At 46.8% G+C, this 23890-nt stretch overlaps 1 protein-coding gene across 9 annotated transcripts in view; it reads right to left on the bottom strand.

Moving 5' to 3' along the window:
• The window catches only part of MX2 (MX dynamin like GTPase 2), a 44014-nt gene that overhangs the window by 1383 nt on the left and 18741 nt on the right, over nt 1-23890 (bottom strand). For 8 of the 9 annotated variants that reach the window (XM_003895463.5, XM_031665750.1, XM_031665753.1 and 5 more), the window contains exons 6-13: nt 18039-18177; nt 13062-13260; nt 11203-11281; nt 8585-8707; nt 8292-8433; nt 5358-5516; nt 4165-4241; nt 558-812 (exon numbers count right to left, since the gene is read on the bottom strand). In XM_003895463.5, the coding sequence (XP_003895512.2) occupies nt 558-812; nt 4165-4241; nt 5358-5516; nt 8292-8433; nt 8585-8707; nt 11203-11281; nt 13062-13260; nt 18039-18177 (1173 nt within the window). Of the gene's footprint in view, nt 1-557; nt 813-4164; nt 4242-5357; nt 5517-8291; nt 8434-8584; nt 8708-11202; nt 11282-13061; nt 13261-18038; nt 18178-23890 lie in introns of those variants that run through there. The other variant, XM_021935502.2, reaches the window with a different exon arrangement.

Here is a 23890-nt window from a genome sequence, read left to right as displayed (position 1 = left end):
GCTTCGGGAGGTGGGTGTCTTTGCAGTTTAAAAGCTATTTTTCCTTCCTGGGCACAGTGATACTTGTATACTGGATAGAAAGTCAGAGGCCAAAAAGTTCATTGGGTCACAAAATCTAGGGAAAGGAAATTTCATTCCTATCTTGTGGGGCTGGCGAGTGTGGCACGTTAGTGCCTTCTGGACACCAAAGAAAGCTGATTCGTAGCCATTATCATTGACGTTTGTTGTATTTTGCTGTATTCTGATCATAGTAATTTTGTAATTCATGGACTGCATATGAAATATAAAGAATTTTGGGGTCGGAATTAATTTTGAGTACATGCTCTGCTCATTTTAAAAACTGATTGTGGGGAAATTAATTAAAAATGCCTTCGCAAGGCTCGTGTAAAATTATAAATGAGAAAATATACAAGTAGTTTATCATAGTACAAAAGGGCTTAATACATTGTAGTGGTCCCTCCCTCCTTCCCTCAGCAAAGCCTCTCTAGGTTAGCATAGTCCCTGCTCAACTCTACAAATGCCAGAGAGTACAGATCCTGCCCCCCCGGGGAACTCACGGAGAAGTAGGCGTTCAGGTGGACGCCTATTTCATTAAAAGAGGAAACTGAAGACTCATAAATGGGAAAATGAGAGTTCAACTTCATATTCTGTGAAGGCTTCCCCAGAGGGTTAAAAATCTCTTCTCGGACTTTCTTCACAACAACACTGTAAATCTGATCTTGACAAAAAACAATCTGCTCCATTCTGAACTGAAGTTGGATCATGTTTTCTGCCTTTTCTGTGTGTCTCACTTTTATGTCTTCAATCTTGCTCTGGTTAGATAAGAAAGACAAGCACATTACTTCTTTTTCTTCTTTCCTGTTGGCTTAAACAAATTTGGAAGTACTATGATGCTGAACTCAGAATTAAAACGAATCTGAGGTCAAAGATGTCCTGAGACTTGAAATGGTGATTTTTAGAAAGTCCCACTTCCCCCTTTCTGTCCTTATGAACCTGGTTTCTTCACTCCCCGCTTGCAACATACCTTCTGTCCTGCCCTTTCTTCCTCTCTGGCCATCCCCAGTCCCTCCCATACCACCAGCTTTCTGCTCCTTCATCAGGAACAGGCTTAGTCCATGCTGTTGGGATGGTGTCAGTCATTCCCGGAGTTCTACTTCTGCTGGGATGGTTCCAGTACTGACACTGGGATAACAGTGTGATATACCTGTTTCCCAGGAATCCCAGGGCTCCTACGTCACCCATGCAGTCCAGGAAGAAAGGTTGACTGGGCACGGTGGCTCATGCCTGTAATCCCAGCACTTTGGGAGGCTGAGGAGGGTGGATCACTTGAGATCAGGAGTTCAAGACCAGCCTGGCCAACATCATGAAACCTCATCTCTACTAAAAATACAAAATTAGCTGGGTGTAGTGGCGAACACCTGTAATCCCAGCTACTTGGGAGACTGAGGCAGGAGAATCACTTGAATCTGGGAGGCAGAGGTTGCAGTGAGCTATCACACCATTGCACTCCAGCCTGGACAACAAGAGTGAAACTCTATCTCAAAAAGGCTGGGTGTGGTGGCTCACACCTGTAATCCCAGCACTGGGAGACTGAGGCAGGTGGATCACCTGAGGTCAGGAGTTTGAGACCAGCTTGGCCAACATGACAAAACCCCATCTCTACTAAAAATACAAAAATTAGCTGAGTGTGGTGGCAGGCGCTTGTAATCCCAGCTACTTGGGAGGCTGAGGCAGGAGAATCGCTTGAACCCAGAAGGCAGACGTTGCAGTGAGCTGAGATGGCACCACTGCACTCCAGCCTGAGTGACAGAGTGAGACTTCATCTCAAAAGAAAAAAAAAAAAAAAAGGAAAGAGGTGATATAGCAGAGAACGGGGATCACAGAGTCACTGCCACGGACTGAACATTTGTGTCCCCCACCCCGCAATTTACATGTTGAAAACAAAGCAGAAAGGTAATGGTATTGGGAGGTGGGAGGCAATTAATCATGAGGGTAGAGCCTCATGAATGTGACTGAGGCCCTTATAAAGGAACCCCAGAGAGCGCTCTTTCCACCGTGTGAGGGTACACAAGAAGGTGGTGGCCGTCCGCAACCTGAAAGAGAGCCCTCACTGCCACCTGACCATGCCCACACACTGATCTCAGGCTCCCAGCCTCCAGAACCATGAGAAACACATTTTTATTGTTAATAAGACACATCCAGTTTGTGGGACTTTGTGATAGAAGCTTGAACTAAGACTGTTATGTCCTGGCTTTGAGTTTCTTTTTCTTTTTTTTGTTTTTGAGATAGTGTCTCGCCCTGTTGCCCAGGCTACAGTGCAGTGGCACAATCTCGACTCACTGCAACCTCTGCCTTCCAGGTTCAAGTGATTTTCAGCTAATTTTTGTATTTTTAGTAGACACAGGGTTTCACTGGGTTGGCCAGGCTGGTCTCAAACTCCTGACCTCAAGTGATCTGCCCGCCTCGGCCTCCCAAAGTGCTAGGATTACAGGCGTGAGCCACCATGCCCGGCCTAGGCTTTTGAGTTTCAAACAGACTTTTTAAAACTGAAAGCAGAAGCAGTGGCTTGAGAGTAAGAGGGTGAGTTTCAGAGGTGAAGTTTCATGGGTGCTGGTTCTTTCTCTCTCTCTTTCTTTTCTATTTTTTTAAGTATATGTGACAACTGTGAAAGAAAAATAGAATCTTGGGACCACAAACTTACTATACCAAAGGGAAAGTTAACTGTCTTTCTTTTGTTCCCAAACAGAAGCTGTGATTTCACATGCACACTTTATCCAATGTAAAATGTAGATTTACTGAGAGAGAGATGAATGCATGATTGACTTGCCCTCCACGCTTTTCTTTTCACATATAACATGTAGATTCATTGAGTGCTGGTCAGAGTCTTACAAGAGTGTGACCTCTGCCTCACTGCCTACCCTCCTTCATTCTTCCCAGCTTGCTCTTTCCTTTTCAAATACTGAAGTTCCTCTAAACCCTCGTTAGGAAAAGCACAGGTCACAGATCGCACTGGGACTTGTGTTTCTTTTTCCCAGGTACATCCTCGACCTGCGCAAAATAAACCTCGGATCGAGGCAGATCTGCCTTAGTCACTTTTTGGTCTACACAACGATGGACGGTAGACCCTCTGGGAGTAGAAGCGGCCTGTGCTGCACTCCTCAAGATTTGTGACACAGGAGGCAACGCACCCCCCAGGCTCTGATGTGGCTCTGGGGAGTGTGCAGGCCATGGCCTTGGAGAGCCCCGTAGTCCCTGGTATGGAGCCGGGAGCTGTTGCAAGGCTGTGTCTATCCAAGGGCAGCACAAAAGAGGTGAAGAGCCTTGGTGGATGCCAGAGTTCCCATGGCCCAGAGCAGTGAGGCCTGCAGCAGAGTGCTTCATGTGTCCCGGCGGGGGTTGGCAGGAGCTCAGGGACCAAGGGGACCAACGTCTGGGAAGGACAATGGACATCTTGGTGACTGGGGACCAGGCAGGTCACCCACCCCATGAGCAGGCACCTGGGACGCAGACACAGCCCCTGAGAAAGTGGGCGAGAGTCAGAACTGAGATTTAATTTTTACCAACAGGCCAAAAGGGTGAAAGAAGAAATTAATTTACATGATGGAAAAATGACAGAAATTGTCCTTCTTGCTTGCCTGCACTAAGGAATGAGATTTCAATCCACGAGCCCAGGCCTGGGCAGAAGAGGAATTTTATTTAGAGCCCATGTGGCACATGCCCTCTCTTGCCTTTGCTGAAGGCAACTCAGGGAAGAGTTGCTAAGTAGAAACCCACAGAGCAACATCTTTGAGTCAAACATACAAACTTGGGAGTAGGACTAGTGAACAACGCTGTGCTTTATGCTTGAAAAAGTTTCAGCCTACCAGCTCGTCCTCAGTGGAGCCCCATGTCCTGCGCGAGGTCATGCAAAACAGATGGCAGGGCACAGGCCTCCTTTCATTTCTCCTGGGGAGTGAAGCCTCCTCCTGAGCAGAAGCCAAGCAGGCAGGTGCTCCTGGAGTCACCAGCCCCGCCAGCCCCACCAGCCCCACCAGCCTGCCATTGCATCCCTGGCCTCATGGTTCCAAACGACAGGGTTCCAAATGACAGGGAACATATCCAGCTTCTCTCAAGGTTAAACAGCCAGTGGTCCAGGTGACTAGCAAGTGAACTCTGGGCGCTTACCTGAACAGTATGGTTAAGGTTAAAGAATTCACCAAAATGTTTTTTGGCCATATTAACGAAAGCTTGCCGGATAATTTCTGACCAAAAAAAAAAGAAAAAAAGAAAAAAGAAAACATCAGTAAAACACAAGCAGAAATAAAATGGTTAAAGACACAGGGAGGATGACTGATGATACCCTGACCCATTCCAGGAGACTGAGTTTCCTAGGCCTGCAGACCAAGATAGGAGAGGGTGAGATGTCATTCCAGGGACATGCAGTCCAGCCCTCGTGCAGCCCGGGCAGGTCCCGTCCGTTTCCCGTGCCTGTGTGCATGTTAACCTCTGACTATTCCTCACATCATCAGGGGTCCGCAACCCCCGGGCTGGACCAATTCCAGTCCACGTCCGGTAGATGTGCAGTGAGCTAGTGAGCATTGCTGCCTGAGCCCCACCTCCTTTCACATCTGCGGTGGCACCAGATTCTCACAGGTGCACAAACCCTATTGAGAACTGCGCATGCGAGGGATCTAGGTTGTGTGTTCCTTATGAGAAACTCATGCCTGATGATCTGTCACTGTCTCCCATCACTCCCCCGGTGGGACTGTCTAGTTGCAGGAAGACAAGCTAAGGGCTCCCACCATGATGAGGATTCTACATTATGATGAGCTGTGTAATTATTTCATTATATATTACGAAGTAATAATCATAGAAACAAAGTGCACAATAAATGCAATGCAGTTGAATCATCCCAGAGCCATCCCTCTCACCCCTCACCGGCCTGTGGAAAAATTGTCTTCCATGAAAGCAGGTGCCGTAAAGACTGGGGACCGCTGCCTTACACAGCTGTGTTGGGGGCTGCGTATGTGCACCCTCTGCCTGTCCCCTAAAGACAAGAGAAACCATCTTCCCTACGTCCTCCGTATGTTTGAAGGACAGCGATGGAAAGCGCCTACCGCACTGAGCATGCTTCCCCATCTCCTAGAAACCTCAGTACGAGTTCTCAGGCAGAAGGGCAGAATCTGCAGCTCTGACCGGCTCCCCGGCCTTGCCAGTGCTGCTGGCTCACAGACCACACCAAGTAGCAATCTAGCACACCAGTGAGCCGGTCTGCAGGCTGTGTTTGGTAACTCCATTCCAATCTCTTCCTCCAAGGCATTGGGGTCTATGGAAGGTATGAGAGTGATGGTTTGGGAGTCCTGCATGAAAGTCCTCACCCACGGCTTTCTGGAGCATGCTAAGGGCGGGCTCCACCAGGTGCTGGATGTACTGATGCACGATGGTCTCAAATGTCTTGTAGTTGACAAATCCCAGAAGCTCCTTGCCTCGATACTGCTTTTCGTATTTTTCAACTTCTTCATGGATAATATTTTTAACTGCAACATCAAACAGACCTCCATGGTGAATTCTAATAATTCTGCAGACGTTGTAAAGCTAGCAACAGTTTTTTTAAAGTCTTGCTCCCCACTGCACGCAGAGGCAGTGTTGCAAAGTGGAGTTTTGTTCACAATGAGAAAAATATTCATGGTCTAATAACAGGAGTTTAAGAAATACTGACTTTTGGGAAACAAAAATCTTATTCTATGAAAATGTGTTTCAATTGAAAGTCATCACCCCAAGAGAGAAGTTACTATTTCTAACTGGTAGGAACAACAAAACAAAACAAAAACAAAACAAAACAAAAAAAACCTGATTAGAGGCCAGGTGTGGTGGCTCATGCCTGTAATATCATCACTTTGGGAGGTCAAGGTGGGAGGATCACTTGAGGCCAGGAGTTCGAGACCAGCCTGGGCAACATAACAAGATCCTGTCTCTACAAAAATAAAAACAGATTAGCCAGGCATGGTGGTGTGTGCCTCTAGTCCCAGCTATCTGTGAGTGATCGCACCACTGCACTCCAGCCTGGGTGACAGCAAGAGCCTGTCTCTGAAAAATAAAAACAAAACTAAACACGAAAATCTGATTAGTTAAATGAATATGGAAAATTAATCTTGTACCCCTCACCTCCTAAGCATACAGCTACAGATTACAGTTGGAGGGATCTTACCACAGAGGTAAATAGTGCTGTTTTCTCCAAGTGCCAGAACAAAAACACAACAGCATACACACAATGAGATGGCTTGGCTCTGTGTCCCCACCCAAATCTCATCTCAAATTGTGTTTGGCTTTGTGTCCCCACCCAAATCTCATCCCAAATTATAATCCCCATGTGTCAAGAGAGCAAGTGAAGACACTTTGGGGAGCAGTGACCCCAGGTCCTGCCCTGGTGGATGAGGATGCTGCAGCCCCTGGGCAGGGGGAGCTCCCTGGGACTTGGAGGTGGTTTGTGGGTTAGCATGCCAAGGCAAGACAGGTCACGCCAGGAAATCGATAAGATCTCCTGGTGGGAGGTGATTGGATCATGGGGGTGGTTTCTCTCATGCTGCCCTCATGATCATGAGTTCTCACGGGATCTGATAGTTTAAAAGTGTTCGGGGGCTGAGAGTGGTGGCTCATGCCTGTAATCCCAGCCCTTTGGGAGGCAGAGGAGGGCAGATCACCTGAGGTCAGGAGTTCGAGACCAGCCTGGTCAACGTGGTGAAACCCCATCTCTACTAAAAGTATAAAAATCAGCTGGGCATGGTGGCACGCAACTGTAATCACAGCTACTTGGAAGGCTGAGGCAGGAGAATTACTTGAACCTGGGAGGCTGAGGTTGCAGTAAGCCGAGATCACACCACTACACTGCAGCCTGGGCAACAAGAGTGAAACTCCGTCTCAAAATAAATAAATAAATAAAGTGTTTGGCAGCTCTCCCCTTGCTCTCTCTCCTGCCACCTTGTAAAGAAGGTGCTTGCTTCTCCTTTGCTTTCTGCTATAATTGTAAGTTTTCTGAGGCCTCCCCAGCCATGTGGAACTGTGAGTCCATTAAACCTCCTTTCTTTATAAATTATCCAGTCTCAGGTAGTTTTTTATAGCAGTGTGAAAACGAACACACACACACACACACACACGCCCTACTGGCACCTGGGCTGGAGCACATGGGAATCGAAACTTTGCCAGGTGAAGCCAGCAGGCTCTTGTCAAACCAGGCATCTCCCTGGTCTTGAATTAGGGGCAAAGAGAAGGAGGATTGGGATGAGTGGAATTGTTTGGGTGACCTGAGCACATTTTAGCACTTAAAATACTGCTACTTCATCTAGTCTTTACTTATTGTTGAAACTAGATCATCATACCCTAAACCTTCCAGAGGGGGAGATGGTAAACGATTTCATGTGGACTCCCCCCTCCCGTGGTCCCCTGGCACCCATGCTGAGCTCTGTCTTAATACCACCAAAATAAATAAGTATCCCAGGTCACTTTTTCTACCAGGCTGAGGTTTAGCTGCTACTAACGAAGGCTTTGTGTCTGGTGTGTCCACAACAGGCACTACGGCCAGCCAGCAGCTGTGCACTCAACTCAGTGGCTGGAGAGCCTTCATGTGGGGCTGGCCCCCAGAGTCATCTGGACCTCTGCTTTGGGCACAGGCTTCCCTCCAGGCACTCAGAATAGCGGCCCTGAGGTACCCTGGGCTGCTCTGCAAATTCCTCAGGTGGGCATGGAATGCCATGTAGCCTCAAAACCAAGAAGCAAGGCCAGGCACAGAGGCTGACATCTATAATCTCAGCACTTTGGGAGGCTGAGGCAGGTGGATTGCTCGAGCCCACGAGTTCAAAAGCAGCCTGAGCAATGGTGGTGAAAACCTGTCTCTACAAAAAAGTTCAAAAATTAGCTGGGTGTGGTGGTTCACACCTGTGGTCCCAACTACTCAGGAGGCTGAGGTGGGAGGATCACTTGAACCCGGGAGGTTGAGGCTGCAGTGAGCCATGATTGCACCACTACACTGCAGCCTAGGCAACAGAGGGAGACCCTGTCTCAACAAAACAAAACAAAACAAAACAAAACCAAGACGTAAGAGGACGTCAGAGGCAGTGGAATTGCCCTGTGTTGAGTTGCTGAGGTCAATGCCCCATATTTCTGGGTCTTGGTCCTTGAGGGACAGTTGCTGATTACCAAGCGTTTCAGAGTCTTGGATGGGCGTGTTCTGCTCTGGGCACACTTATGTGCTGGACATAGCCTCCAGTCTAGGTAAATACCACCCTGTTTTGCGGGCAGCCCTGCCCAGAACTTACCTTTTTGGGTATTAGTTGCAAGTATGCCTATCCAGTTTTTAAAATCCTCTCTGATTTTGTTGTATAAACGGGTCTCGTTCTCCCTTACAACTTCTTCTCCTTCTATTAACTTTTCGATGTCCTGATTAAACATCTTGATTTTCTGAAAATGATATAAAGTCAACAGTCTGTGCTGAAATCATATGAAAGAACTGGGACCGGTGTTGTAAGGAGATGTCCATCCACATGCCTCATCTCATGGGTGAGGAGGGGGAAGGACACAGTGTCACATGGAGGCCCGCGGAAATCCTCACCTCAATCAGAAAGAACATCTTGTCGGCATCCTGGCTGGGGATGTCAGCACCGCAACGCCGCAGCTCCTCGGTCGCCTTCTGGTGGCTCTCCCTTATTTGTTCTTCTAACAACGGGAGCGATTTCTAAAGAAAACAATTGCAAACAATCAAACTATGGCTTAAGAGATTGGCCAACATATTTCTTTGGTATATGGGTAGGAACCCTTTAAAGCATGCAGGAAGATCTGGAATTTTTGTTATTTTGTGAATCTCAGTGAGATGGAAACCAGTCAAGGAGCCCAAAGAGAGTTTTGCATGCAACAGGCACGTCCCACAGCTTGGACGGCTTGGCTCGGAATTTTGCATGCTGCTGTGCAATTGGAGTGGTGAGGAATCGGGTGGTGGACAGTTTTTACTTTTGTTTTGTGGTGGTTGTTTGATTTGGCTTGGTGCCTTGTAATTCCAGAATAAGAACACTTGAATATAATGTGCAATGTCTTAGTAAAATGGGATTTTTGGTGACAATGTGAGTGTTATAAACTGATAAACACTGTGTCTTGGGGTTGGCAACACACTCCACACCTCATTTAATCCCCACACTGTCGTCTGCTGCCAGTTTTTTGTCAGAGAAGAAACTAAGGCTCAGAGAATCCAATTACTTGCTATCTTCACAGACCTAGTGAGCAGCAGTGGCCAATCGCACCCTGCCTACCAACTCCCCAACCCTGCTCATAAACACTGCAGGTGAAGACACCGTGGGGAGCAGTGACCCCAGGTCCTGCCCTGGTGGACGAGGATGCTACAGCCCCTGGGCAGGGGGAGCTCCCTGGGACTTGGAGGTGGTTTGTGGGTTAGCATGCCAAGGCAAAACAGGTTATGCCAGGAAATTGATAAGGTCTCCTAGGCTCTTTTTTGGGAGACAGTTTGTATCTGTAGGCAAAGTTTGTATCTGTAGGCAAAAAATATGATTGTCATTGTTATAATTCAGTCGATTTAACATTTAAAAATTAATTTAAAATATTATACATTTTAAATTAAAATATTTGTGTTGAAAAAAGTTATAAAAATACAACATTTTTATTTTTGCAAAAACCAGATGTTTTTCTCAATTAGACAGGGATATAGCTTTCAGAAACCTCTTCTGCAAACTTAGTGAATTCCACTGGAATCAGTGATTCTCAAAGTTTGTTCCCAGGAAGACCTGGGAACGTAGAAATGCAAATCCACAGGTCTTACATCTAAGTCAGAAACTCTGGGTCTGGGACCCAGGAATCTAAATTTTTTTTTTTTTTTTTTTTTGAGACGGAGCCTCACTTTGTCGCCTAGGCTGGAGTGCAGTGGCGTGATCTCAGATCACTGCAACCTCCACCTTCTGGGCTCAAGCCATTCTCCTGCCTCAGCCTCCCAAGTAGCTGGGACTACAGTTGCACAACACCACACTGGCTAATTTTTGTATTTTTAGTAGAGACCGGGTTTCACCATGTTGGCCAGGCTGGCCTCGAACTCCTGACTTCAGGTGACCCACCCGCCTCAGCCTCCCAAAGTGCTGGGATTACATATGTAAGCCACCATGCCCGGTGTGCCCAGCAGAATCTAAATTGTAACAAACTTTCCAGGTAATTCTTGTGTACCTTAAAGTTGGAGAACCACTGGCTCCTTCCAACCAAATTTTCTTTGAGTATGTGCTTCCTGGCTCAAGTAAGTCATTGCTTTTGTTTAATACACAATTTAGCATGGGCCAAGTCCTAGGATCTGGAATAATCTTTGCTCAAAGGGTAAACTTAAATCTTCCCATGTTGCTTGGCCTCATTTGTGAAGGTTTAGGCAAGCATTAAAAATATTCAATTTCTCAATAACCACCAAACCGAAGTTTTTCTATAATTGATGATGTCATGAGGCCCTTGTCTGTAGTTGTCTGCTTTTGAGAATCCATAAAAATGGATTTATTTCTTACAAACCAATTATTTCTTAGAAGTTTGAGGCTAGAAGAATTTTTTTTTTTTTAAAGACAGAATTTCGCTCTTGTTGCCCAGGCTGGAGTGCAATGGCACGATCTCGGCTCACTGCAACCTCCACCTTCCAGGTTCAAGTGATTCTCCTGCCTCAGCCACCTGAGTAGCTGGGATTACAGGCATGTGCCGCCATGCCCAGCTAATTTTGTATTTTTAGTAGAGATGGAGTTTCTCCATGTTGGTCAGGCTGGTCTTGAACTCCTGACCTCAGGTGGTCCACCGGCCTCAGCCTCCCAAAGGACTGGGATTACAGGCATGAGCCACCATGTCTGGCAATAAAAATTTTTTTTTACCAGGAAGTATTAACAACATATTGAAAAAAGACAACTTGCTCGCTCAGTGGTCAGTCCTTTTTATATTGCTAAACTGGTATTACAATTTGTTTCCTTCTCTTCCCCCTCCCCACCTCTGTTGACCAATTCAACCCTTTGTTTTAACACTATGTACTTGTTGCTTCCCAGTTTGGAAGTTCTTCCTGTGAGCCTATGACGGTGAGTGAGACAGTTTTCAGAGGGTACTTGTTTGCTTGTTTGGACAGAACAGTGGGGCATCTTAGCCAATTCCAGAGCAAGAGAGTGACTTGGGCATGCTGTATTCATCACTTGTCACCCAACCCACGTGGCTCACTTGGATGTGCATGATGAGTTCAGCGGTAAGTCTTTCTGCCAGTCGGGGAACCGTGGCTGACCCCTCCTCCAGGAGAACTCTGAAACGAGACAGACACTCATGCATTCAGGAAGACTTGTGTACCATCTTGCTAGTACTGGGCTTTGTATGTGGTAGGTGAGCCCAGCTCCCTGGGGCAACACTTGCCATCAGAAAAGCCAGGTGGTGCATGAGCAAGACACTTGCCACCAGCCTGTACCCAAGCAAGTGTGGGCCAGGAAGCTTCCTTCCCTTCTCCCTTTCTATCATCCCCACAAACTCATGAGGTAGGTCATCTTAGCTACAGGAAAACAAACCCAGCCTCATGGAGATTAACTGAGTTGCCCAGATTAGTATTTTATTTCTCATCACAAAAGTACGGTGCTTACTAAGTGCCGGGCACCAGTCTAAGGGCTTTATAAATATTAACACATTTAGTCATTTAACAACCCACTTTAGAGCAAAAAAGACTGAGACACAGAAAGGTTAAGCAGCTTGCTGCATTTGCTTGCTGCAGCCACACAGCAGGCAGCGTGGCTGCAGCGTGTTTGCCAATAGCAGGAATTTAGGATGAAGCACACAGGATTATTCCCTAGCACTGCCAGTGCCTCTCACTGCAAGGGCCGGCTCTCAATGCAAGGATTTCAGATTTCCCAAAGACCTTGAGAAGCGGTTCACAAAGGGAGGTCCCTGAACTGGCAACATTAGCCTCAACCAGGAGGAACCTGTTAGAAGCAAAAGTCTTGGGCCCCTCCCCAGACCTTAGGGCAGGGCAGAGCTAGCGCTATTTTAAGGAACTCTCCAGAGAGTCTGCTGCTCACTCAGCATGGAGAACCACGGGCCTGATTATTTTGAAATCTCCCAGCTCGAGGAGGAGAGTTTACTTCTCCTCATGTCCTCTAGTGCTATTGAAAACAGCATGTTTAATCCACTCAGAGCAGGAGCAGAGAGGAAGAAAGAAGGAACCGGGTGGTATTTACTGAGTGCTGGCTGCTGGCGCTCAAGACCTTTGTGTATGTCGTGTTATTTAATCCTAACCACATCTTGGAGAAGATGGAAAAGACAAAATTCAGAGAAGGTGGCCCATATTGTAAGATCACATAGTTAGCAAGCAGCAGACCTGCTCCGCCCAAATTCACTGTTTTCCCATTAGCTCTCCTTCAAGCAGGAGTGACCTGTGTGCTACTGGATCATTCAGGAATAACAAGTTCCAGAATGAAGGGGAAAAGAGCTCCATTCAACGGGGAAAATCCCAGTGTCCTACAAACTACAGAGTCTCTATAGGATAATTTCTATTTAATAAAACCAGTTATTATTAAATTTCTATGTAATAAAAACAAGTGATGTGCTGGCGAATGACTGTGGGCACTGGAGGCTCTAAAAACGTGGAGAGTTCCATAGAGCAGGTTTTCCTGTGTGCTGCTTACAGTGGTAAACACGGGTTTCTGGAAGTTAGGAGCTCTGTGTTCAGTCCTGCTCCCATTCACTGTTTGACCTCATTATTCTTATCTATGAACATGGGGGAAACTTCACCTGCCTTATGTATCTCTTAATAAAAGGACTCAAATCAGAAAGCAAGTGAAAACATTTTGGAAAACCAAAGTGTTCTATGCTTTACTTCATGACACATTCCAGTTTTTAATCAGCACCATTATTAGAATCTAAAAAAAACAATGATGTGTCTAAATAAGCCAAGAAATTTAACACCAAAATAAGGTGAGGCTAGGTTATACTACCTTGTGTAATTTGTGCACATACTTTGGTCATCATCCGGGCCAACTCTGGCAGATGGGCTGGCTTTTCATGGAGTCTAATTCCAGGGCTTTCCTGAAGAGTCTCACCTGAAACATGGATGTGTTTGAAAGAATGTGATCTCTTTCTTGGTTGCCTCTGCCAAACTCAGTCTGTTCATGATCTCCTGCTGGCCCCGGCACTTCACGATCATGTAGCCCTTCTTGAGGGGGTATGTGAGGTTCCGTACCACATTAATGATGCTTTTCTCGGTGCCCCTGTCCATTAGATCTGGTTTGGTCAGGATCCCTGTGAGATGGTTAAAGAAGGGAAATGGAAAGGTCATTGATCCCCTCAAATAGATTTGACTCCTACTGGGCTATGGGCTCCTTTTTTGGCCAGCAAGGTCTTCTGCAGTCTTGATCCTCCAGTGCCTCATTCCCTCCTCATTCCCTCATCGCCCCTCTTCTTTGCATTTCTTTTGGTTCAGTATCTCACCCTCTCACTCAGTTCATTCGTCCTGGATAGTTGACTTAACAAATAGTTCTTGGATGCCTACTGGGTGCCCAGCACTAAGGCAGCATGCGTGGTTAGAATGAACTGGCTCCATGTACCATGTTTCCAAGAATGCCTCATTCCCTACTGAGGGGAGTCCCTCTCTAGTGTCTCCTGAACCGACTCACTTGGCTCCCTCTTGTGGGTACCTCCTCTAATCTCCTCCTCCCCACTTTCCTCTCCCCCTCCTCTGTCCCCACTCCTTCCTGCTTGCACTGGATTGAAAACTTTGAATTCCAAGTGCTTTTTTTTTTTTGTTTATGTTGCTTGAGTGTCAAATAGCCACTGCATTTCTTGTTTGTGTGTGTTGAAAAGCCTTCCTTTCTTCCTTCCTTCCTTCCTGTCTTTCTTTCTTTCCTTCTTTCTTTCTTTCTGACAGAGTCTTGCTCTGTCACCCAGGCTGGAGTGCAGTGGCTCGCTTCAACCTCCACCTCCCCAGTTCAAGCGATTCCCCTGCCTCAGCCTCCTGAGTAGCTGGGACCACAGGCGTGTGCCACCACGCCCAGCTAATTTTTGTATTTTTAGTAGAGATGAGGTTTCACCATGTTGGCCAGGCTGGTCTCAAACTCCTGACCTCATGATCCACCGACTTCAGCCTCCCAAAATGCTGGGATTACAGCCATGAGCCACCGTGCCCAGCCTTATTTTCTGCTATTTTATCCTTCGTTTTAATTTGTGGATAAGTCTGGCTATCTGGTCTACTATTCCTGAACCTCTCTCTCCAGATAAATTAATCTAGTAATATACAAGAAATAAAGAAGAGTGGATATTGATAAGGGCCACACAGAGAGTTAACATAAAGTGATGTGCTGGCAAATGACTGTGGGCAGAGATACGTGGTGTAGTCTCCGGTTGGGTGGACAGGGAGGGCCTCTCTCAGAAGGCAACATTTGGACTGAGATCTGAATGAAGGAAGGAGTCAGCCTAGTGGGGATGGAGAAGGAGCACTCCAGACCCTGGGTGAGAGGGAGCAGGGATGGCAGAGCCATATTGAAGCGTCATGAGCAAGGCAGAGATCGTGGGAACTGAGATCAGAGAGGCAGGCAGGACCAGGTCACCTGGGGCTCTGCTTTCTAAATAAAGGAGTCTGGGGTTTATATGCATGTGAAACAGCAGCAGGAGAGAATGTAAACAGGGAAGGGCATGACTTGATTGACATGTTTGAAAGCCAGTGGAGAGGGCACTGCCATGGGCAAGGTGAGTGCTAGAACAGCAGGAGAATGTTTGAGCAGTACAGGCAGGAGACCATGGTGGCTTGGTCTAGGCAGTGACAGTGGGGATGGAGAGGAGTGGATGGATTTGGCACCTGTTTTGGAGGCAGAGTCACCAGGACTTCAGATACGTTGGACTTGGAGGCAAGGGGAGGGAGGACTCAAATGGGACTCTTTGATTTGGCTTTAGAACTGGGTGGGTGGATGGGTTCTGTGAATGAGGTGGGGAAGCCTTGGGGAGGAGGAGAATCAGGATGGAGTATGAAACCAAGAGTTCTGTTTTGGTCATGTTTAACTGGAGACATCGACCAGACAGCCCAATGAAGTTGTCCAGTTAAGCAAGGTCAAGGTTACAGATACAGATTTGGGAGTCACTGGCATGTAGATGGAATTACAAACCACAGCCAGATAAGATCACTGAATGTGACGATGTGTTGATAGAAGGAGAGCCCAGAACCAAGTTTTCCATATTTAGAGGCCTGAGAATTGAAGAGACATGAAAACAAGGAGTCTGAGAATGTGACTTCCAGCTGGCCAGTGATGGAAGCGACCTGAGAGAGAGAATGGTGAAGGAAGGAGGGAGGTTCAGGAAGGAGGGAGTGGGCAACTGGGGTGACTGCTGCTGAGAAAGGAAAGGCGAGGACAGAGATGTGACCATATGCCCCTCAGTGCAGAGGGTGTCGGTGACCTCGACAGGAGCAGTCTCTGTGTCAAGAGGGGACAGGAGCTCAGCTGAAGCTGAGGGAGTAGACAGCATCCATTTAGCAATGGATGGGTGGGGAACCAGCTTAGTGAGGGCCTGAAAATATTGACCCACTGTTCTTTTTGAAACTTGATATTCTCTAAGCCACTGTTATATTATCATCAAATTTGCTCTATTCTCATCCTTTGGGAGTATTGTGTAGATAGTCATTCAATTTTCTTTCTTTTCTTTTCTTTTCTTTTTTTTTTTTTTTTTGAGACAGAGTCTCGCTCTTTCACCAGGCTGGAGTGCAGTGGCATGATCTTGGCTCACTGCAACCTCCATCTCTCAGGTTCAAGTGATTCTCGTGCCTCAGCCTCCCGAGTAGCTGGGATTACAGGCATGTGCCACCACGACCGGCTAATTTTTTGTATTTTTAGTAGAGACGGGGTTTCACTGTGTTGGCCAGGGTGGTCTCGAACTCCTGACCTCAGTTGATCCAACCGCCTTGGCCCCCCAAAGTGCTGGGATTACAGACATGAGCCACCGCTCCCAGCCTCAATTTCCTTTCTAAAAGAAATGTAAAATACACGTAACTCAAGTCTGCAAGGGAATAATTCAACTAATAAAAATAGGATGTTCCCCCCACTCTGTCTTTAGCTACCTTGTTTTTTTTTAAAAAAAAGTTCTTTAAAAAATGGTAATAAAATCTACATAAAGTGAATTTTCCTATTTTAGCCAGTTTATAGTTAGGTATAATTAAGTACATTTACATTGTTGTGTAACCATCACCACCGTCCATCTCCAGAACTTTTCCATCTTCCCAAACTGAAGCTCTTCACCCGTTAAACAACAATTTCCCACTTCCCCTCCTTCCAGTCTTGGGCAACCACCATGCTACTTTGTCTGTATAAGTCCAACTACTCTAGGGACCTCAAATAAGGTAGAATCATCCAGTGTTTGTTCTTGTCTGAGTGGAATTTCACTTAGCATAATGTCCTTGAAGTTCACTCATGTTGTTGTGTGTTTCAGAATTTCCCTCCTTTTTAAGGCTAAATAATACTGTTTTACACGTATGCCACGCTTTATTGATCCATCCATCCATCTGTAAACACTTGGGTTGCTCCCACCTTTGGGCTATTGTGAATAATGCTGCTATGAACATGAGTCTCTTTCTCTTGTAAGCCTAGCACACTTTTCTCTATTTCTATACTTGAGCTAGAATGCATAGAAAATTTGCATTTCTGTGGGATGGAGCTGGAGGCCATTATCCTTAGTAAACTAACCCAGGAACAGAAAACCAGATGCCACAAATTCTCACTCATAAGTGGGAGCTAAATGATGAGAACACATGAACACGTAGAGGGGAGCAACAGACACTAGGGCCTGTCAGAAGGTGGAGGAGGGAGAGGATCAGGAAAAATAACTAATGGGTTCTAGGCTTAATACCTGGGTGATGAAATCATCTGTACAACAAACCCCCATGACACAAGTTTCCCTGTGTAACAAACCTGCACATCCTGCACATGTACCCCTGAACCTAAAACAAAAGTTAACAATAAAATAAAATACCCCAAGTTGAAAAAAAAAAAAAAAAAGAAAATGTGCATTTATTTCACAGTATTGTTTTGGGCTATACTAAGAGCAGATCATGTATATCCCATGACTATAGTGATTGACTGAATTTATAATCATAATAGCTGGCTGGGGGCTGTGTTTCACACCTGTAATCCCAGCACTTTGGGAGGCTGAGGCAGGTGGATCACCTGAGATTGGGAATTTGACACCTGCCTGGCCAAGACAGTGAAACTCCATCTCTACTAAAAATACAAAAATTAGCCAGGCGTGATGGCATGTGCGTGTAGTCCCAGCTACTTGGGAGGCTGAGGCAGGAGAATCGAACCCGGGAGGCAGAGGTTACAGTGAACCTAGATCATGTCACTGCACTCCAGCCTGGGGGGCAGAGCGACACTCTGTCTCAAAATAATAATAAATAGCTAATATTTATTGATAACTATTGATTATCTGAGTTTGTGGCAATGAGAGGACCAGAAAACTATTAAAAAGTAGTACTAAGTTTCCTTGGAGATGTTAATATTCAAATAGATCCTTTTTTTTTTTTAACTTTTTTTCTTTTCTTTCTTTTCTTCAACGTTAACTTTGTTGACATGCTCAGGTCCATCTACTGAGTAGATGATATTACCTACTTCAGCCCTCAATAAGCCATTCCTAAGGAACAAGCACAGTAGCACTTGTATTCAGCACAGGACACACGGCATATGATACGTTCCAGGATCTTCCAAAGACATGCAGCAACCCTCCCTCCCTTCCCATCCATGCCCTGGAAGCTTGGTTCTTTTTTTTGAGATAGAGTCTTGCTCTGTCACCCAGGCTGGAGTGCAGTGGCGCGATCTTGGCTCACTGAAAGCTGCGCCTCCCGGGTTCACGCCATTCTCTGCCTCAGCCTCCCGAGTAGCTGGGACTACAGGTGCTCACCACCACGCCTGGCTAATTTTTCTTGTATTTTTAGTAGAGACCGGGTTTCACCATGTTAGCCAGGATACTCTCGATCTCCTGACCTCATGATCCACCCACCTCGGCCTCCCAGAGTGCTGGGCCGCTTGGTTCTTTTCTCTTACCGATGGTCCTGTCCCCTTCCGGGTCCACCTCGTGAGCCATGCTCAGTGCCTCCGTGGTGGCAATGTCCACGTTACAGGGAACCACCACCAAGTTGATCGTCTGCTGCCTCTGGATGTATCTCTTGATGAGAGCCTTGATCTGATGCCAAAGAATCACACAAAAAAAGAGCACACGTCTCACTTCTGGTCACCCAGCCACACGGCCAGGCAGACAGGCATGATGGCGCAAAGGCAACACCGTCCCACAGCGTGACTCTGGGCTTTGCTGGGCCGAACCCCGTCCTGGGAACGCCTGCCCCAGCGGCCCTGCCCTGGTCTCTGATGATCTCCCACTTGTCCTTCAAAGCCCATGGCTGGCATATCTTCTTTCCCGAAGACCCCCTGCATTGAGCATACGCCCCCAGAGCCTTACAGCCCAGGAGGTGAGACAAGCCATAAACACAATGGAGACATATCAGGGAGGGCAAGTGGAACGGAAAGGGCCAGGCACCCCTGGTAGGGCAGCCCTGCAGCAGAAACCTGGGAGGAATGAGGGATGCCCTCTTCAGAGAGCCAGGCACACAGAGCCCTGGGCAGTGGGAAGCGTGTGTGCACACGCAAGAGTCCGGGAAAAAGTGGGCCGGAGGGACCAAGGGCCGCAGAACCCAGATGTGGTGGGGTGGAGCGAGGGGCCATGGTGCAGTGACAGGAAATGTGGTCCATGAAGTAGGGGGGTTGGATCCCATGGGACCTTGGAACTTTTACACTGATTGACATGGGAGCCGCTGGGGAACTTTAAGGAGTGACAGCATCGGACTTGAGCCTTAAAACACAAGAGCTATGTGGGGAACACTCTTGGGAAGGGTGCTGCCCAGAAGGGCAGAGGCAGAGAAACCCAGCAGGAGGCCAGCAGAGGCAATAACCCAGGTCTGAGATGGCAGCAGCTTGGGTGAGGGTGCTGGTGGAAGTGGGAGGAGACGTGGGCCTGGGCGTGTTATTTGAAGCAGAGCGAGCAGGCTTTGGACTGGACATGTCGTGTGAGAGGAGGAGAGAAGGGAGGGCTGACCCTAGTGGTCGTGGCCTGAGCCACTGTGAGGGTGGAGGTGCCACTGTCGGAGATGGGGATGTCTGTGGGTCAGGCAGATGTCAGGGGGAAGACTGGGTGTTGCTTGGACCCACTGAGTTTGTGTACCAATTAGATGCTCAAAGGGTGATGGTGAATCAGCAGCTGGAGATAGGAGCCTGGATTTCAGGGGAGAGAGCTGGGCTTGAAATAATGATTTAGGAATCGCTGAAGTGGTATTTACAGTCATGAGACTGGACTGTAGCCCAGGAACATAGCAGGGAGAGTTTTCAATGGGAAGAAGGGATCTCTAGGGCATTGCACCATTTAGAGGTCAGGGAAGTGAGGAAGAATTCACTTAAGGAGAGACCAACAGGAGGGAGGGAAAGAACCAGGGTCAATGTGTCCAGATGCCAGCGAAGAAGACTTTCAAGAAGGAGGGAGTGATCAATTGAGTTTGAAAACTAACACATTTGGTGGGTGAACACTGCCAAGCGCTTGTTGCTGGGAAAGTGGAGCTGTACGATAAGGCCATGAATACAGAAAGACTTTTCACAGGGAGAGTCTCGGGAGACAAATCAGGCCAAGAATAGAACCCGCCCCCTTCCTTATGAGCATTAATCAGCTTTCACACAGAAGAGAGGCATGAATCTTTCAAATGAAAGACACATGTGTTCTTGCTGGAGGAGCTAAGATTTCCATGAGTTCTCAGGAAGACGGGGAGGGGAGGAAGACAGGGCACACATGACCAGCAGTCTGACCTTGGCAGTGCCTCTGGAAATCAAAGACGATGAAGAATCTGAGAAGAGACACAACAATATGATGGGAAAGGGTGGTGGGACTCCAGAAAGGCCCATGATTGTGTGCAGGAAGGTTTGACTATATGACTAAGCTTGTCCAACCTGCCTTATTTTGTTGTTGTTGTTGTTCTGTTTTGTTTTAGGTTTTTAGCAGCCTGAAGCCATAGTTTTTGGTTTCTGTCTTTAGTAATACGTGGCAAAGAGGGATGAGGAAGGGGCTTTACTGGCCCAACCAGAAACAGAAACTAAGAACCCGTGACTGTATTCTCTCCTTCTGACACCCCTGGACATCCTGAGGAGTTAAGACTCCTGAGCCAAGTAAGGGCTGAAGTTCCAGGAATGTGGAGGAGGGTGTTCCTTCACAAGCCCAGGAACGTGGAGGACGATGTCAAAGAATCGAGGAATTCCCAACTTCCTGGTGCTCAGACAGGCCACCTGGAGGCCTCAGCCAGGTTGGGTAGGGCAGGGCCTTGGGGATCCATGGAGTTTGTGGGACCTGGAGGCCCCGATCTGCAGGAGAGAGGTCTAAGACAGAGTAGAGGGGGCCAAGGAGGGTGGGAAGGTGGTGGAGAAGGAGATGTTTGGGGATGGATTTCCAGGCTGGTCTTGATCCAAATTCTCCCTCTGCCATTAACAGTTCTTACTCCCTACTCCTTCACACTCCCAGCCTCTCACAGCCACAATGACAATTTTCATTGCTCCCTCTAAACTCCTGTGACCCTGTTCTCTCATGCAATTTGCTCTAAGAAAACAATTTTTTTTCTCTCGTGAAGGCAGCACTTATACCTGAGAAGGCTCAGATGTAGAGGGACTGTGCACGGGCAAACCTTCTTTTCTTGTGCTTTGCTGATTTTATTTATTTGTTTGTTTATTTATTTATTTATTTTTGAGACGGAGTCTCACTCTGTCCCCCAGGCTGTATTGCAGTGGTGTGATCTCAGCTCACTGCAAGCTCTGCCTCCCAGGTTCGAGTGATTCTCCTACCTCAGCCTCCTGGGATTACAGGCACAAACTCCCGACCTCAGGTGATCTATGTGCCTCGGCCTCTCAAAGTGCTGGGATTACAGGCACAGTGAGCCACTGTGACCAGCATTTTTTTTTTTTTTTTTTTAACAAATCAAAGGTTTGTGGGAGTTGACCAAGCCTATTGGTGCCACTTTTCTCAATGGCATATATTCACTTTCTGCCTCTGTGTCTGGTAATTTCTGTGCTATTTCCAACTTTTCCATTATTGTTCTATCTGTTATGGTGATGTGTGATCATCGATCTTGGATGTTTTTATTATAATTGTTTTGGGGTGCTATGGACCAGACCATATAAGATAGAGAACTTAATAAATGTTGCCTGTGTTATGACGGCTCCCCAATCTCTCTCCCTCTCTCTATTCCCTGAGGCACCACAATATTGAAATTAGGCCAATTAATAGCTCTATAGTGGCCTCTAAGTAGAGTGGCTGCATTAGTCTGTTCTCACACTGCTCATAAAGTCATATCAGAGACAGCGAAATTTATACAGAAAAAGAGGTCGAATGAACTCATGGTTCCACATGACTGGGGAGGCCTCAGAAGCATGATGGAAGGGAGGAGCAAAGGCACATCTTACATAGCAGCAGGCAAGAAAGCGTGTGCAGGGAAACTGCCCTTCATAAAACCATTAGATGTCATGAGACGTATTCATTAGTACGAGAACAGTACGGGAAAGACCTGCCCCCATGATTCAATTACCTCCCACCAGGTCCCTCCCACGACACGTGGGGTTATGGGAGCTACAATTCAAGATGAGATTTGGGTGGGGATACAGTGAAACCATCAGTGGCTTTCCTTCAACTAAAAGGAAAAGTTGCATGACTCTTACTTTAAATCAAAAGTAAGATTAAATCAAAAGTAGAAATGATGAAGTTTAGTGAGGAAGGCATGTTAAGGCGAAAAGCTAAGCCTCTTGTGCCAACCCATTAGCTAAGTGTTGAGTACAAAGGAAAAATTCTTGAAAGAAATTAGAAGTGCTATTCCAGTAAACACATGGATGATAACACAGTGAGATAGGGAAGGAGACACACACATACACACACTCACACTCACACTCACAGAACGCCACTTACAGGTTTATATACTCCATTATAACAGGGAGTTAACAGGGATGGGGCATAAGATAACATTTATTCCTCCAGTTCTATCTTGACAGTTTCAATAACAAAATCTCTTCCCTTTGTAATGATTTAAGCAAGAATTAAAGAAACAAACTTAAGGTAGGACATTTTATTCCTAATTAGTTTTTTAAATTTTTTTTTTTTTTTTTTGAGACAGAGACTCTCTGGCCCAGGCTAGAGTCCAGTGGCATGATCTCGGCTTACTGCAACCTCTGCCTCCCAGGTTCAAGCCTCAACCTCCCAAGTAGCTGGGACCTAATTAATTTTTATAAAACACTTCTCTTGTTCACTTGGCAGTGTTTTCATATACTGCCACCTTTTCAGATAGAATTCTTTTTGGTCACCAGGTCAAGGCTTGGTAACCGATACGACGTGCATCATAACTCACTGTTAGGGACTAACCAGTCCCATAGGGCACATGGCTGTAATTATGAACTCATAATTAGAAGTAAAAGAATGTAGAGAAACAAAGCCTTTTAGAAATCTGAAACATAAATGAACAGCTTAGAGACACTGCACACATTTTTCCCCCAATGTTTAGAACAATGGAAAAATTTTGCCATCTCAACCAACTTGCTTTTGATGAAATTGTTTTGAGATCACACTGTCTCAGACCAAATCATGTGTATCCTCCATAGAGGAGAGGAGAGGACGGAGTGGCAGGAAGAAGCTGTGTGTCCTGACCCCACCTGTATTAGTCCATTCTCACACTGCTATAAAGAACAATACCTGAGACTAAGTAATTATAAAGGAAGGAGGTTTAACTGACTCGCAGTTCCACAGGCTTAACAGGAAGCATGGCTAGGAGGCCTCAGGAAACTTACAATCATGGGGGAGGGCAAAAGGGGAGCAGGCACCTTCTTCACAAGGCGGCAGGAGGGAATGTGTTCGAGAACAAGGAAATGCCACACTTTAAAGCCATCAGCTCTCATGAGAACTCCCTCAGTCACAAGAATGGCATGGGGGAAAATGCCCCCATGATCCTATCACCTCTCACCTGGTCCCTCCCTTGACTCGTGGGGATTACAATTTGAGATGAGATTTGGGTGGGGACACAGAGGCAAACCATATCACCACCCAAGGGTCTTTTGCAGTTTCTAGGAAATCCCATAACTTGATGGATGAATCAGCCACCCTCTTAGGAGGGCTAAGAAATAGGGAATTCATCACTTAACTCAGCAAGGGATATGAGCTAGTTTCCCTGCTCTTAGAGAGACAGAGAATGGTGATTTGGATGTTGAGGAAGATCATTAACCAAGATTTTGCCCCAAACAGCAGTGCTAGTGAAGACTCTACCCAGGAGGCTCTTGGGGCTGCCACCCCTTAATTTGGTTGTGGTTGGGTTCTCAACACTGCCAGTGTCTCCCACAAAATGGAAGAAGCCAGGAAAGTGGCCTGAGTTCTAGTAGAGGAGGGCCTCATCTCCCCAGGCTTCTCCTGCCCTGGCGTCCACTCTGTCTCCTTCATTTTCACATGAGCTGGCTTGCCAAAGCATGACAGGGCTGGTCTAGGGACTGGCCTAACCCAAACACATTTGGTTCAGGTACTTGAGCCAGGACTATGTTTTCAGGCAACCTCAGGTTTATTTGTTTATTTATTTATTTTTGAGATAGAGTCTGTCTCTGTCACTGAGGCTGGAGTACAGTGGCACAACCATGGCTCACTGCAGCCTTGACTTCCTGGGCTCGGGTGATCCTAGCACCTCAGCCTCCCAAGTGGCTGGAACCCCGGGCATGCACCACCACACCTGGGTAATTGTGTTTATATTTTGCAGAGACAGGGTCTTACTATGTTGCCCAGGCTGGTCTAGAACTTCTGGCCTCAAGTGATCCTCCTGCCTTGGCCTCCCAAAGTGTTGGGATTA

This window comes from Papio anubis, chromosome 4 (genome assembly GCF_008728515.1).
Source record: "Papio anubis isolate 15944 chromosome 4, Panubis1.0, whole genome shotgun sequence".
Lineage (NCBI taxonomy): Eukaryota > Metazoa > Chordata > Mammalia > Primates > Cercopithecidae > Papio > Papio anubis.
The sequence above is the reverse complement of the archived record's forward strand: the minus strand, read 5'-3'. Positions and strand labels throughout refer to the sequence as shown.